Below are 14,825 nucleotides of genomic sequence, written 5' to 3'. Positions count from 1 at the left end.
GAATCGAACCCGGGACCTTTCAGTCCGCAGGCCGACGCTCTATCCACTGAGCCAAACCGGTTTTGGCTATGAAATGTTTTCTTTTCCCTTCCACCAGACCAGTTGTTGTAATTCTTGCTGTTCTAATTGCTCAATAATACTAAATTTTATAATACAGTTTGTCTCCACCAGGTCACAAGCCCACCTCCTTCTGTGCCCAGGCCTCATAGTCCCTCTGACAGAGAGCAAGGATTTCTTGGCTCTGAGAGAAAACTTCATTCCTCCTTAGCACTGAAGCAGTTAAGAGGAGCCCACTGACCTCCACTTTCCCTGAAAGAATTCAGAGCCAAGATCCTTGAGGGGATGTGCTAGGCAGTTAGACAGACATGAGCAGAGCAAGGACAATGGGCCAACTGGAGGAGAAATAGATGGGACCCTGAGATGTGCTTCTCACCACTCTAAGTGCTCTGAAGCCAGAAATGAAGACACCTGTGTAAACTCCCTCTCCCTTCCTCTAAGAAAGACAGCAGGTTTTAGAACAGCTAATAGAGATAGAATCGGTAAGACCTGAAGTCCCAGATGTTACTCCAGACCAGATCTCTGGACTGCCACTACAATCCCTTGGGTGATGATGATGAAAAAGACTTGAGCTGCTGAACACCCTACTCCCTAGCTTTGAGTCTTCTATTGAATCTCCAAGGCTGAATATCAGCTTGATGATCAAGAGGGGGGAATGAAAGGGAAAAATAAAACATTTTTTTTGGGGGGGGCTAGCTATCTGAATCTGTGCCAGTAACCTGCATTGTGATGCACACTCTTGCTAGCCGATAATTAACTCCATTCTTATCTGTGATGTCTGTCCTGCCTTGCAGAACCTGTTTCCTGGAATACTCCCATTTTACAGACGCCATAAACCATGATCCATATACAACCTCCAGAGGGGTTGGCAGCTCTGATGCCAGAGAGGACTAGCCTCTGAGTGTAATCTCACTTCCCCCATCCCAACTCATGGGGGACTGCAAAGCCTGTGAAAAGTCCAGAAGCTTGATTCATTTTTGGGGAACAAAGAAACTAAGGCATAAAGAGAAAGCTTTGTCCATATTAATCACTCAGGCTTTGGAAATGGGCTCCCCTGAGTCACCATACTAGTACTTCTACAAATAAAGGGTTTTTCCTGAATTTTCTGAGTACCTGTTGTATGTTTTTCAGCTGCCTGGTAAATTCTGCAACAGCATCTGTCCTGGTACCCAGGGCATTTGGTTGTGCCTTGAGGGGTCCAGAGAAAAGGGAAGTTACAAGTTACCTTGACATTCAATGATGTGTTATCATAGATGCGAAGAGACAGATAGGTTCAGTTAAGGCAGCGGTTCTCAACCTGTGGGTCGCGACCCCTTTGGGGGTCGAACGACCCTTTCACAGGGGTCGCCTAAGACCATCAGAAAACACATATATAATTACATATTGTTTTTCTGATTAATCACTATGCTTTAATTATGTTCAATTTGTAACAATGAAATTGGGGGTCACCACAACATGAGGAACTGTATTAAAGGGTCACAGCATTAGGAAGGTTGAGAACCACTGAGTTAAGGTAAAGGTTGACCTTGTCAGGGAAGATATTGGCCTAGGAAGTGACTACCAACCATAATTGCTTTTAGTTAAAGTTTAATTTCAGACCATCCTTGTGGTTACTTTAGGTCTTAGAGTTTGCAAGACTGCCATGCAGCCCTTCCCTTAGCTTGCCAGGTTAACATGTGTCCCCTTTCATCCACACAATGTATTCTACATATTACTTGAAGATTAGTCTCTTCAGCCTAAAATAATAGTGGAATACTCTTGCCTAATACTTTTTTATTGTTGTTGTTAATACTCACACAAGGATATTTTTCTATTTGTTTTTAGAGAGAATGGAAGGGAGAGAGAGAGAGAGGAATATTGACACAAGAGAGACACATCAATTGATTGCCCCACGCACACGCTCTGAGACCCTTCAGACCCTTCAGTCCTCAGGCTAATGCTGTATCCACTGAGCCAAACTGGTTAGGGATCATAATGCTTTTAATGACTTTGATTACTTACAAGGTAAAAATGTTGTCTATTTATAACAAAGTTGCAGGAGACAAGGTTAATATATGAAAATCAATTGCTTTCTTATATATCAACAATGAACAATTGGAATTTGAAATTTAAAAAAACCACAAATATTTACGTTAGCACTAAAGAAAAATGAAATACTTAGGTATAAATCTAACAAAATATGTACAAGATCACTATGAGGAAAGCTATAAAACTTTGATAGAAGAAATCAAAATAGGTGGAAATAAATGGAGAGATTTTACGTTTATGCTGAAGGAAACCAGAATATGTCACCCCCAAATATGGCTCTTTGATATAAACATTACTTTGTGCTAAAGCCAATTAAGAATCAGTAAATGCTGAAAAAGCTCCTGAACCTCCCTTTTCAGCCTAAAGGCAGGAAATAAATTCTTTTATTGAAGACAGACTCTTAATCAGCCCAGAGAAAGCACCAGATTGCCTAACTAACCCTTATTTTTACCATTTACTACCTATGGACCAAACCCCTTTGTTTTGTCAAATTTTCACAAATTTTTTTTTTTTTCCTAAAAGGTATAAAATGTTCCTGCTTTGGTCACTTCTTTGGGCCTTTATTCTCTCATGAAGTTTCCCATCTACATGTAAAAATTTAATAAAATTTGTACATTTTTTTCTATTGATCTGTCTTTGTCAGTTTAATTTTTAGAACCAGCCAGGGACCCAAAGACAGTCAAAGAAAACTTCTTCTTCCCCTACAATTCATAGGAAGAATTTGAGTTTGTTATCATAGGCTTTTAGCACAAATGATGCCATTTTGGGCCTATGGGGTATTTCTTTCCTTCTTTTTTAAACAATACCAAATACAGGTTTAATACTTGATCTAATTGCAATCTTAACTTGTCCCATAAGCATAATCTTAATCAACCAGTGTGGAATTTTTTGGTCAAGCCCAGTAAAGTAATCTGTCTAGTAGGCTCTCTCCATTCCCCATAGAAGGAAGAGACAATCCTATATAGTAAGAGAGAAACATGCAAATTAACCATTCCTCTGTCATGCTCAAGCCATGCCCACAAGTCATGCCCACAAGCCAATCAGGAGAGAATATGCAAATTACTCCAACTAAGATAGTGGTGGCCAGGGAGCTGGAGCAAGCAGGAGGCTTGGGTTGCCCCCAGTGATGGAGGAAGCCAAGCTTCCCATCTGCCCTGGCCGGTCCTGGGCTCTGCTCAAGGCTACAAAGTTTCAATTATAGAAGATAAATAAATCCCAGAAAAAAAAAAGAAGAAAAGGAGAGGCTGGGAGCTTGGGTCACCGGGGGACGTGGCCAGCCTGAAAACGGCCATCAGCCCCTTACCCAGGCTGGCCAGGCACCCCAGTAGGGACTCCCACCCTGAAGGGGGTGTGGCCAGCCTGAAAATAGCCCTCAGCTCCTCACGCAGGCTGGCCAAGCACCCCAGTGGGAACCCCACCCTGATCCGGGATACCCTTCAGGTCAAACCAGCCGGCCCCCACCCATGCACTAGGCCTCTATCCTATATAATAAAAGGATAATATGCAAATTGACCCTAACAGCAGAATGATTGGGAATGGCTGGTCACTATGACACACACTGACCACCAGGGGGCAGATGCTCAATGCAGGAGCTGCTCCTTGGTGGTCAGTGTGCTTCCACAGTGGGAGCTCTGCTCAGCCACAAGCCAGGCTGACGGCTGCCAGTACAGCGGTGGTTGCGGGACCCTCTCCCGCATCCTCAGCAGGGCTAAGGATATCCGACTACAGCTTAGTCCTGCTCCCCGCTGGCAAGTGGACATCCCCTGAGGGCTCCCAGAGGGATGTCTGACTTCCAGCTTAGGCCCTATCCCCTGGGGAGTGGGCCTAAGCCAGCAGGTGGACATCCCCCAAGGGGTCCCAGACTGCGAGAGGGCACAGGCAGGGCTGAGGGACCCCCCCGAGTACACAAATTTTTGTGCACCGGGCCTCTAGTTCTATATAATAAAAGCCTAACGTGGTAAGTGTCCAATCTTTTGTTTGACCATCGCTATGACATGCACTGACCACAAGGGGGCAGATGCTCTGACTGGTAGGTTAGCTTGCTGCTGGGGTCCGACAGATCGGGACTGGGTGAGATGGGCTGAACAGGCACTGGAGTCCTCCTGTGTTCCCTCCCTGGCCCCAATTGTGCACCAGTGGGGTTCCTTGGCCTGTCCTGCACCCTCTCGCAATCCAGGACCCCTTGGGGGATGTTGGAGAGCCAGTTTTGGCCTGATCCCCACAGGCCAGTCCAAGGGACCCCACTGGTGCATGAATCCGTGCACTGGGCCTCTATTCTACATAATAAATCCCTCCCTCTTTCCTTCTCCCAAAGAAAAGTTGTTCCAGACCCAAAATAATTCTTTCATTACTAGCTTTGTTGCCCATCTTGCTTCCTATAAACCTTCCATTTTGTACAACCCCTCAGAGCACCCTTCTAATTGCTAGATATGATGCTGCCAGATGTATGAATTGTGTAATAAAGCCAATTAGGTCTTCAAATTTATTCCATTGAATTTTGTTTTTTAAAAGGTGGGAGGGATCACCATGAATTAGAACTTACAGGCTTCTCAATAGTCATGGAACTAAATTGAGATATAAACATAAGACAGTAGCAATAAGTAAGGAAAGAGTTTCAGTGGCTGAAATGTGTGATGGTATATTCCTATATCTGTATGTGGCTAGGTATGACTGCTGTTAAAAGAAAAGTGAAGTGAATGATAGGAGATGAGACCATAGAGGTGAGCAGACCGATTATAGAAGAGATTATATGCTATACTAAAGAAAGTTGATATTTCTTGTAGGATATGCATCTAGTATACATGAAAAATTCCAAAATTTGGACGGCATAATCATGCTGGTGATCATGAAGATCACAAATGTTGCAAATTAATTTTATTCATTAGTGTTTTGGTTGCAATCAAACAAGCAATTTGAGGTAACTTAAGGGGGAAAAAGTGTAAATGGTGGTGAGAGTAGGGTGGGGATTTATTGGAAGAATGTGGGAGAAATTACAATATGAAAAAAATATAGCAGAATTGGTCTTTGGAAATACCTGGAACCCAATAAGTTTAGGTAAACTGAGGATCAGGGATTAATGGACATAAATCCACTTCAAATTGTTTTTTTAAACCTTATATCACTACTTGAAATTCAGACTCTGAGGACAGTGTGGGGGAGAAAAAAAATCTTTGTTTTTTGTCCTTCTAGGTTCTCAGATAAAGCCTCTGTAACAAAAGACAGATTAACAAGAGAAAAACAAACAAGTTATTAGCATGGATATCTCATACACACATGAGAAAAACTCAAAGATGAGTAACTCAAAGATGTTGCTAAAACTTGGAGTTACATACCATCTTCAGCTAAAATAAAGGAAGAAGAGTGTGGGAGAGGCAAGTTATGGACAGGTGCTATTAGGTTTGCGTTGACTGGAGCCAGGCCCAGAGAGTTAAGAAATTTTATTGTATTCTCTCACAGCAGGCTGAGACCAATGTGTCAGTGTCAGCAACCAAGAGTAGGGAGTGTGGGACATTTATATCTCCTATGGAGGTCAGAGCAACCGTTTGGACTGGTTGTTGGCGGGAGGCTGAGTGTAGGTGGTTTACTGGAAACTGGAAGCCATTAGTCATATCTTGCAAAATCTGAAATGAGAATAACAGGAAAACCGCAGGGAGAGTGGGAGTCCCAAATGGGGTAAAATGGAAAAGTACTGAGCCCAGGGGAAAAGTAGAAAATATGCCTAACAGCCCAGCATTTCTCCCTTCCCTGTTAGCTGACGTTTCTGTAAACTGGGGTTGATGGAGGCTGATTTCATTCTTATGTAGCTTCTTCATGCTTAGGTGGGATGTAGAGATGTTCATAATTAGTCAGTGATTGAGGGAGGGGCTGATATCTAGTATAGGTCTGGAATAGCATCAGTGACAAAGAAAAAGCACAGTAAACTAGGATTTTTTAAAATGTAACTCTTTGCATTCTCCATTAATAAGAGTTTATTGTGACTTAGAGTCATCTTTTTCTTCTTGGTACAGAGAGGAAAACACCCTTACAAATACAAATTATATATATATGTATATATATATACACACACACTAGAGGCCCAGTGCACAAAAATTTGTGCACTCGGGGCGGGGGAGGAGCGGGTCCCTCAGCCCGACCTGTGCCCTCTCGCAGTCTGGGACCCCTTGGGAGATAACGACCTGCTGGCCTAGGCCTGCTTCCAGGTGGCAGAGGGCAGGCCCAATCCCTAGGTGCAACCCCTGGTCAGGCTCAGAGCAGGGCTAATTGGGGAGTTGGGGTGCCTCCCCCTGTCATGCACAGAGCAGGGCAGATCGGGAGGTTGCGATGCCACCCTCAGTCACGCTCAGGGTAGGGTCGATTTGGGGGTCGGGGCACCGCCCCCTGTCACACTCAAGGCAGGGTCGATGGGGAGGTTGTGGCGCCACCCCCTGTCACTCACAGAGCAGGGCCCATCAGAGGGGGTTGGGGCTCTGCACCCTGTCACACACAGAGCAGGGCCGATTAGGGGGTTGGGGCGCTGCACCCTGTCAGGAACAGAGCAGGGTGGATAGGGAGGTTTTGGCCCCACCCCCTGTCACACACAGAGCTGCAGGGCGATCAGGGGGTTTGGTCACTGCCCCCTATCATGCTGATCCTGGTGCTGGGAGGCCTCACGGCTCCACTGATCCCGGTGCTGGGAGGCATATTACCCTTTTACTATATAGGATAGAGGCCTGGTGCATGGGTGGGGGCTGGCTGGTTTGCACTGAAGGGTGTCCTGGATCAGGGTGGGGGTCCCGCTGGGTGCCTGGCCAGCCTGGGTGAGAGGCTGATGGCTGTTTGCAGCTGGTCACACCCCCTTCAGGGCGGGGGTCCCCACTGGGGTGCCTGGCCAGTGTGGGTGAGGGCCTGAGGGCTGTTTTCAGGTTGGCGGGTGACTGAAGCTCCCAACTGCTCCTTTTTTTCTTTTTTGTTTTTTATTCTGGGCCAGCTTTAGCTCTGAGGCTTGGCTCCAGCTCTGAAGCCTTGGCTGCTGAAAGCAGGTATCTGGTTTGTTTGGATTCTATAATCGAAACACCGTTTCAACTCCAACTCTGAGATCCTGGCTGGCTGAAAGCAGGTTTCTGGGGTTTTGTTTAGCTTCTATATTTGTTACAATGTTTCAAACTGCAAGCTCAGAGGCCGGCAGCGGCAGGCGGGGAACTTTGGAGTCCTCCGTCACTGAAGCAAGCAAGCCTCATGTTCGCTTCAAGCTGCCTGGCTGCCAGCCGCCATCTTGGCTGGCAGTTAATTTGCATATTGCCCTGATTAGTCAATGGGAAGGGTAGCGGAGGTATGGCTAATTGCCATGTTTCTCTTTTATTAGGTAGGATATATATATATATATATATATATATATATATATATATATAGTAACTAAATTACCCTGCAAAAGTGTCTACAAAATAAACATCCAAACCTGTGGAGAATTTTTATTTTATTTAGCCAAATTGACAACATATGCAGGGAACAAGAACTCAAATATCTGGAGAATAGCAGCTTCCTTTATGCATTTGCAATTAAGAAAGAAAAATAAGGAAGAGGTGAGAGAAAACAAGGTGGTGATTGGATTACACAGGGGTCCTCAAACTTTTTAAACAGGGGGCCAGTTCACTGTCCCTCAGACATTCCACACATGCGCACTGCGGGCCCGGGACGAGTCGGCTGCTAAGCAGGACAGGCAGCGGTGGCAAAAACACCCTGCCGGGCCGGATAAATGTTTTTGGCAGGCCGCATGTGACCCGTGGGCTGTAGTTTGAGGACCTCTGGATTACAGGATAGTTAACAAGATTATATGCCTTCTTGAGGGTGTTACTGCTCATTTCAAAGGTAGATGCACACACACACAAATGGACAGGGCTTACATAAGTGACTTTTTACTAAACAGTTAATGCCTGTGGCTGACTACCCACCATGACCTGCCGAATTGGGAATTTATGATCAGATCACCATAGGAGTTTACTCTCCATAGACCCTCTTCTTTTATTCACAAATGAGTAATTTATACTCTGCTTTCAGAACTTCTCCTTTGTCTGCTGTTTCTCAGAATAATTCTTAAGTCAAAGGGGCATACATTAGGGTGGTATATTCTAGTCTTCTACAAGAGTGTCCAGTTAGCTTTGCTTGGCTCTCATGATCCTCACTTGGCTCTGTAGAGGACATTGGAAACCTGGATGGACAGCCTCACCAAACTGCACATGGAAAGGGAAAGGATAATTCCCTAAGGGAAGTGAATATGCAGCTATCCAAATGGGGGTAAGTGGTTATGAGAATGCTCAAGAAACAACAACACATGCTATTTATACTAAATACACTTAAATATATTTTCTTCCTGTTTTGAACCAACATCTTTTCACCCTTTCATAAAAGCATCTTTTAAAGAATTTTTTAAATGAGGTATTTGTGAAACTCCCCTATAGGAGACCAGAATAGGTCACCCTAAAATATGCCAGTACATTTTGAAACAGCATTTATCAAATGAGAAAAAACAATCAGTATTCTCCATACGTGAACTGATCATTGAGGAAGAACTACTGGGTTGACACTAGTCTCTTGTGAGTTTGGTTGGTATAGGTCTGTGGTCGGCAAACTGAGGCTCGTGAGCCACATGCGGCTCTTTGGCCCCTTGAGTGTGGCTCTTCCTAAGCCTTAGGAGTACCCTAATTAAGTTAATGACAATGTACCTACCTATATAGTTTAAGTTTAAAAAATTTGGCTCTCAAAAGAAATTTCAATTGTTGTACTGTTGATATTTGGCTCTGTTGACTAATGAGTTTGCCGACCAGTGGACCTATTGTTTGCCGACCTATACTATAGGTCATCATCTCCCGGGTGTCTGCTCATCCCCAGGTGCACTGAAAAACTGCAAAGCTGAGGAGCTGTCCTTGAAACATGATGACCAAGCTACATTTATTGATTATTCATTGAGATCTGAGTTATAGGCAGGTGTGCAGTCACCTAGTTGAAATGTTAATACCATGACCCTTTCTGTAATTGTTTCAAGGCTGGAATCATTCCGTAATACAGGAGGCTAAAGAACACAAGGTACTCTGCTTTAATGTTTGGTATGTCTTCTCCCCATACCTGCCTTAGGCAAAGTTACGTGAAGCGAATATTTCTCTTACTCTGTATCTCTCTCCCTCACGTAGCAAACAGAATTCTAGTGGACTATACTTACTGTGTCCTCAACATTTCATCCCCCAACTTACTTCCTCTTCCTTACAACAAAATTTAAGTCTGGAGCCTCATTACTGAGAAGAGTTGCCAACCCCACACTATTTCTCTGACAAGTGAAAATGATTATTATCAGATAAACTCAATTATGCTAATATCTTCTGCAGAGTGTATTATTTCTCAAGAAATTACTGCCTTATCCCAGCTAAATTGCATTTGCTTCCTTAGAGATATTTTTAAAAAATATGTTTTTATTGATTTTAGAGAGAGAGGAGGGGAAAGTAAGAGAGAAATAGAAACATCAATGATGATAGAGAATCATTGATTGGCTGCCTCATGCAGGCCCTCTACTGGGAATCAAACCTGAAACCCTGGCATGTGAGCGGGAATTGAGCAGTGAACTCATGGTTCATGGGTCCACAACCAACCATGGAACAACAGCAGCTGGGCCTTAGTGATATTCTTAATAAATGAGTCCAGTAGGAATCTCCATCATTCCTTAGCCAATGGGGAAGGTTCTTTATAATCTTGGGAATTTATAGCTTTCATACCGATGACAGCCTGTGTTTTTATATTAGAAATCTCTATCTTCTGAAGGCAGGGAGAAGAGATGATTGATGGGCACTTGTGATGTTGATTTTATCTAAGTCAAAAAGAAAGTACCAAGCCAAAAGATGGGAAAGGAAGAAGACCAATGTAGACAGAGCTAGGACCATAGTACATGTTATACTAAATCAGCTCTGCCCATCCCCACATTCCCAAGCTGAGTGAAATTCAGCATGTCAACACAACCATTGGCTGGGTCACAACTTTTCCCCAACTAGTACATAAACGTTTACATTCTCATCATACACATAAGCATATTACACACATATAATACCTTAAACTACACATAGCATAAATCTCATCCAAGTATAATCTACACTAATAAAAGAGAAACATGGTAATTGGCGTATGACCGCTACCCTTTTCATTGGCTAATCAGTGAGTATATGCAAATTAACTGTCAGCCAAGATGGCGGCCGGCAGCCAGGCAGCTGGAAGTCAACATGAGGCTCGCTTGCTTCAGTGAAGGAGGACTCCAACGTTCCCTGCCTGCGCTGAGGGCCTCTGAGTTGCAACTCTAAGCAACTATATACTATGTTGCAAATAAGAAGCTAAACAAAACACCAGAAACTGGCTTTCATTCAACCGGGCTTTAGCAACATTGTATCGATGTTTTCAGCAGCGAGGCCTCAGAGCTAAAGCTGGCCCAGAATAAAAAAAAAAAGAAAACGAGGAGCGGTTGGAAGCTTCAGTCATTCGCTTCCGGAAAACAACCCTCAGCCCCTCACCCAGACTGGCCAGGCACCCCAGTGGGGACCCCCACCCTGATCCAGGACACCCTTCAGGGCAAACCAGCCAGCCCCTACTCATGCACCAGGCCTCTATTCTATATAGTAAAAGGGTAATATGCCTCCCGGCACTGGGATCAGCGGAGCAGCGAGGCTCCCGGCACCGGGATCAGCGTGACAGGGGGCAGCGCCCAAACCCCCTGATCACCCTGCGGCTCTGTGTGTGACAGGGGGCGGGGCCACAACCTCCCTATCTGCCCTGCTCTGTGCCTGATAGGGTGGAGCTCCCCAATCCCCTGATTGCCCTGCGGCTCTGTGTTTGACAGGGTGCAGCGCCCCAACCCCCCTCGCCCCCCCCCCCCCCCCGGCCCACGGGTCCTGCTCTGTGTGTGACAGGGTAGAGCCATAACCTCTCCATCGGCCCTGCCCCGAGTGTGACAGTGGCGGTGCCCCAACCCCCTGATCAGCCCTGCTCTGTGGGTGATAGAGGGTGGTGCCCCAACCCCCCTCCACGGGCCTTGCTCTGTGTGTGACAGGGTAGAACCATAACCTCCCCATTGGCCCTGCCCTGAGTGTGACAGGGTGCAGTGCCCCAACCCCCTGATCCGCCCTGCTCTGTGTGTGACAGGGGGCGGTGCCTCAACTCCCCTATTGGCCCTACTCTGTGAGTGACAGCGGGGAGCTCCTCAACCCCCTGATGGGCCCTGCTCTGTGCATGACAGGGGGCAGCGCCCCAACCCCCTGATCGGCCCTGCTCTGTGCATGACGGGGTGGCGCCGCAACCTCCCCATTGACCCTGCCTTGAGTGTGACAGGGGGCGGTGCCCCAACCCCCCAATCAGCCCTACCCTGAGCGTGCCTGAGGGTGGCATCGCAACCTCCTGATCCGCCCTGCTCTGTGCATGATGGGGCGGTGCCCCAACTCCCCAATCGACCCTGCTCTGAGCCTGACCAGGGGCTGCACCTAGGGATTGGGCCTGCCCTCTGCCACCCAGAAGCAGGCCTAAGCCAGCAGGTTGTTATCTCCCGAGGGGTCCCAGACTGCGAGAGGGCACAGGCCGGGCTGGGGGACCCCCCACCCCCCCCGAGTGCACAAATTTTTGTGCACCGGGCCTCTAGTCTATATATAATACTTATACCAATCACCACACATACTCTGCACATATAACATATAAATGTCACACACATTGGAATTATATAATTTATTGTGAAGGGAGGATCATTCAGCTTGGGTAGGTATAAGAAATCAATACCAGGAAAATTCCTGGGTTAGTGAAAAAGAGATGCCATGTGAGCTGAATCATATATATATATATATATATATATATATATATATATATATATACCTGGTGCATGAAATTTGTGCACTGGGGCGGGGGGGGGGGGGGGTTGTCCCTCAGTCCAGCCTGCACCCTCTCCAATCTGGGACCCCTCAGGGGATGTCCGACTGCCGGTTTAGGAAATCCCTCTCACAATCTGGGACTGTTGGCACCTAACCACTCGCCTGCCTGCCTGCCTGATTGCCTGTAACCACTTCTGCCTGCCAGCTTGATCACCCCCTAACCATTCCCTTGCTGGCCTGATTGATACCTAACTGCTCCCCTGCCGGCCTGATCACCCCCAAAGGCTCTCCCCTGCAGGCCTGGTCCCCCCCAACTGCCTTCCCCTGCCAGCCATCTTGTGACAATGTGGGGGCGGCCATCTTGTGATGTGAGGGTGTGGGGGTCAATTTGCATATTACCTCTTTATTATATAGGATATATATGCATATATATGCATATATGATTCAGCATATGATTCAGTATATATATTATTATATATACTATTATTATTATTGATAATAATAAAAGCATAATATTCTAATTAGACCAGACGGTCGGACGACCTTCCGGACAAAGCCGAGGCTGCGAGGGCCGAGCCCCTTGCAAGAATTTTATATATATATATATATAATAGTAGAGCAGGTAAATGACAACAGAAGGGTATTCCAGGCAGAGAACCAACATAGGTAAAGTTATAATATTAAGAAACCATGTGATACATAACTCTAAGTGGTTGGAAAACATTGGCACATAAATGCAAAGTAGTGATTAGTAAGGGCTATTCATGTGGGCAGGGCCCACCACTTGGGAAACACTCATCACTCTACTAAAACCAGGGCATGTGGTTAGAGGCTACTGATAACCTCTAACAGCCGGATGTCCTCTATGCTATCAACAAACCCGTTCATGCCACAATGGAATTCAATGTAGCTGTAACTCCTGTGCTCTTTGTAGCCCTTTTTGTTATTCCTCCGGTAACACTTGATTATTTTGAAGGGATACTGGGCCCATATATATACATTTCTGTAGCGATCTCTCCAGTTCCTGATGCATATATGCTCGATTTTGTGCCAGAAGGTATAGATGAAGATGTGATAGTTCCTGTCTTTTGGAGCTTCTCTTTCTCTCATGAGATCATTGCATCTGTACTCATTGAATTCCCAGCTTGTGCTCAGGTGGTGCTGTTTCATGAATTCCCTCCAGGAAAGGTTCTGGCTGTGTATATGGAGCCCACATAAGGGGAACAGCAGGAGCAAGAGAGGACCTGGGACCTTCAGAGAGGAGGACATCTCAGTCACCAGGATCACCTGTGGGTCTACATGGAAGAGAGGAAAACATAATTGCAACACTGCCCTGAGCTGAGCTCCACCTTAAAATTCCATTGTAGATATTTAGGCTCAATTTTACCATTTGGTTCCAAACTAGAAGATGATAAATCTCATTAGATAATAACATTTTCAAGAACTGAAAATATGCTAGAGCCTGAGTGAGACAAGCACAAAATTGTAGAAAATAGATGTTTATTTTGAGAATTCCAAACACCTTCTCTTCACCCAAAACAAGGAGCATTCTAGCTAGCTCTGTTTTACAGTCCAGATGGGTTCTCATAAGAAAGTGTGTCTGAAAGAGAATGTTATTTTAAATTTTATGTATGTGAAGTAGAAAAGATTGTCTCCCTTTAAGGCAGTGGTTCTCAACCTTCCTAATGCTGCGACCCTTTAATACAGTTCCTCATGTTATGGTGACCCCCAATTTCATTGTTACAAATTGAACATAATTAAAGCATAGTGATTAATCACAAAAACAATATGTAATTATATATGTGTTTTCCGATGGTCTTTAGGTGACCCCTGTGAAAGGGTCGTTCGACCCCCAAAGGGGTCGCGACCCACAGGTTGAAAACCACTGCTTTAAAGGAATGTAGAAGATGAGTAGACTTGGGAAACATTTTCCAAGCAGGAAGCTTTGGCTCTCTGAAATCCCAGGCTGCAATTAAAACTGACTCTTCAAGTGGTGCTTATCTCATCTTGACTTCCTCATAGCACTTCCCCAATGCCTGCCTGAAACATGGTAGCACTTCTGACTGCCCACTTGCCTTCTCTGAGGCCATTTTCCTAAATCATGCTGAATGATCTTGATTTGCCATTAAGAATACCATCATAAAGAAAATGCAGTTTTGAAACAGTGTTCTAAGCAACCAAATACCAAGATCAAAACTGCCCTCACAGGAGCTACTCTGGTCAAAAATCAGGGCCTAGAGATGTTTGAAAAAGTTTCCCCTTTAATCCAGCTCCCTGTCCTCGGTTAGCACAAGGAGTTAACCTGGTCCTACAGAAACTCTAACCTGATTCTCAGTATCTCAAAATTGGTGTCCTCAAATGAGCCTAATAGTAGCTCCCTTATGACCTGTGAGAGTCTAATGGGATTTGTGTGACAGCACTTTTGGGGATCTCTAGTCCTCTATCAAGCACAGAACAAAGGATAGGCAGGTTCTCATTGGTGCCACCCTATCCCTAGTTCAAAAGGCCTAAACAGGATGAGAAGACCAAGATTTAAGCTGCTTCAATGTATTATGCTTGAAAATATTGGGGAGGAAGGGAGGTGTGAATTAGTTAGATTAATGCTGAGTTAAATTCAGATCACTGCATTCTCAACTCTACCACCTAGAAGGTCAAGCAAACCCATTCCAGTATTCCTGGGCCTTTCCCCCAGCCATGCTCAGTACCAACCCTTCTAACTCTAACTTGCCCTATTCAGATTCCATACTCACCTTCACAGGTCCGTGGGGATTAGTGTGTGAATCTAAAGAGCAGAGTCAGTGTCCTTTCCCTTTTCTTAGAGATAAGAAGTCTGAGGCAGTGAAGAAAAGAATAGATGTGGGAGGGGCAATGTTCCAA

At 45.3% G+C, this 14,825-nt stretch overlaps 1 protein-coding gene across 1 annotated transcript; it reads right to left on the bottom strand.

Moving 5' to 3' along the window:
• Positions 1–12,630: 12,630 nt before the first annotated feature.
• LOC139003851 (epididymal secretory protein E3-beta-like) lies at positions 12,631–13,217 on the bottom strand. The gene has a single exon (XM_070406226.1). It carries the CDS (start codon positions 13,215–13,217, stop codon positions 12,774–12,776), a length of 444 nt encoding a protein of 147 aa, XP_070262327.1. The 3' UTR covers positions 12,631–12,773.
• Between the last annotated feature and the right edge of the window lie 1,608 nt (positions 13,218–14,825).

The sequence above is a fragment of the Myotis yumanensis genome, unplaced genomic scaffold, assembly GCF_028538775.1.
Source record: "Myotis yumanensis isolate MYYU_CA2020_CCGP unplaced genomic scaffold, mMyoYum1.0.hap1 SCAF_1, whole genome shotgun sequence".
NCBI classification, from domain to species: Eukaryota; Metazoa; Chordata; class Mammalia; order Chiroptera; family Vespertilionidae; genus Myotis; species Myotis yumanensis.
This window is presented reverse-complemented; position numbering and strand designations above follow the sequence as displayed.

Bases quoted from the DNA above. Each gene is read 5' to 3' on its own strand.
- LOC139003851 (XM_070406226.1), bottom strand. From the start codon at position 13,217: ATGTCCTCCTCTCTGAAGGTCCCAGGTCCTCTCTTGCTCCTGCTGTTC.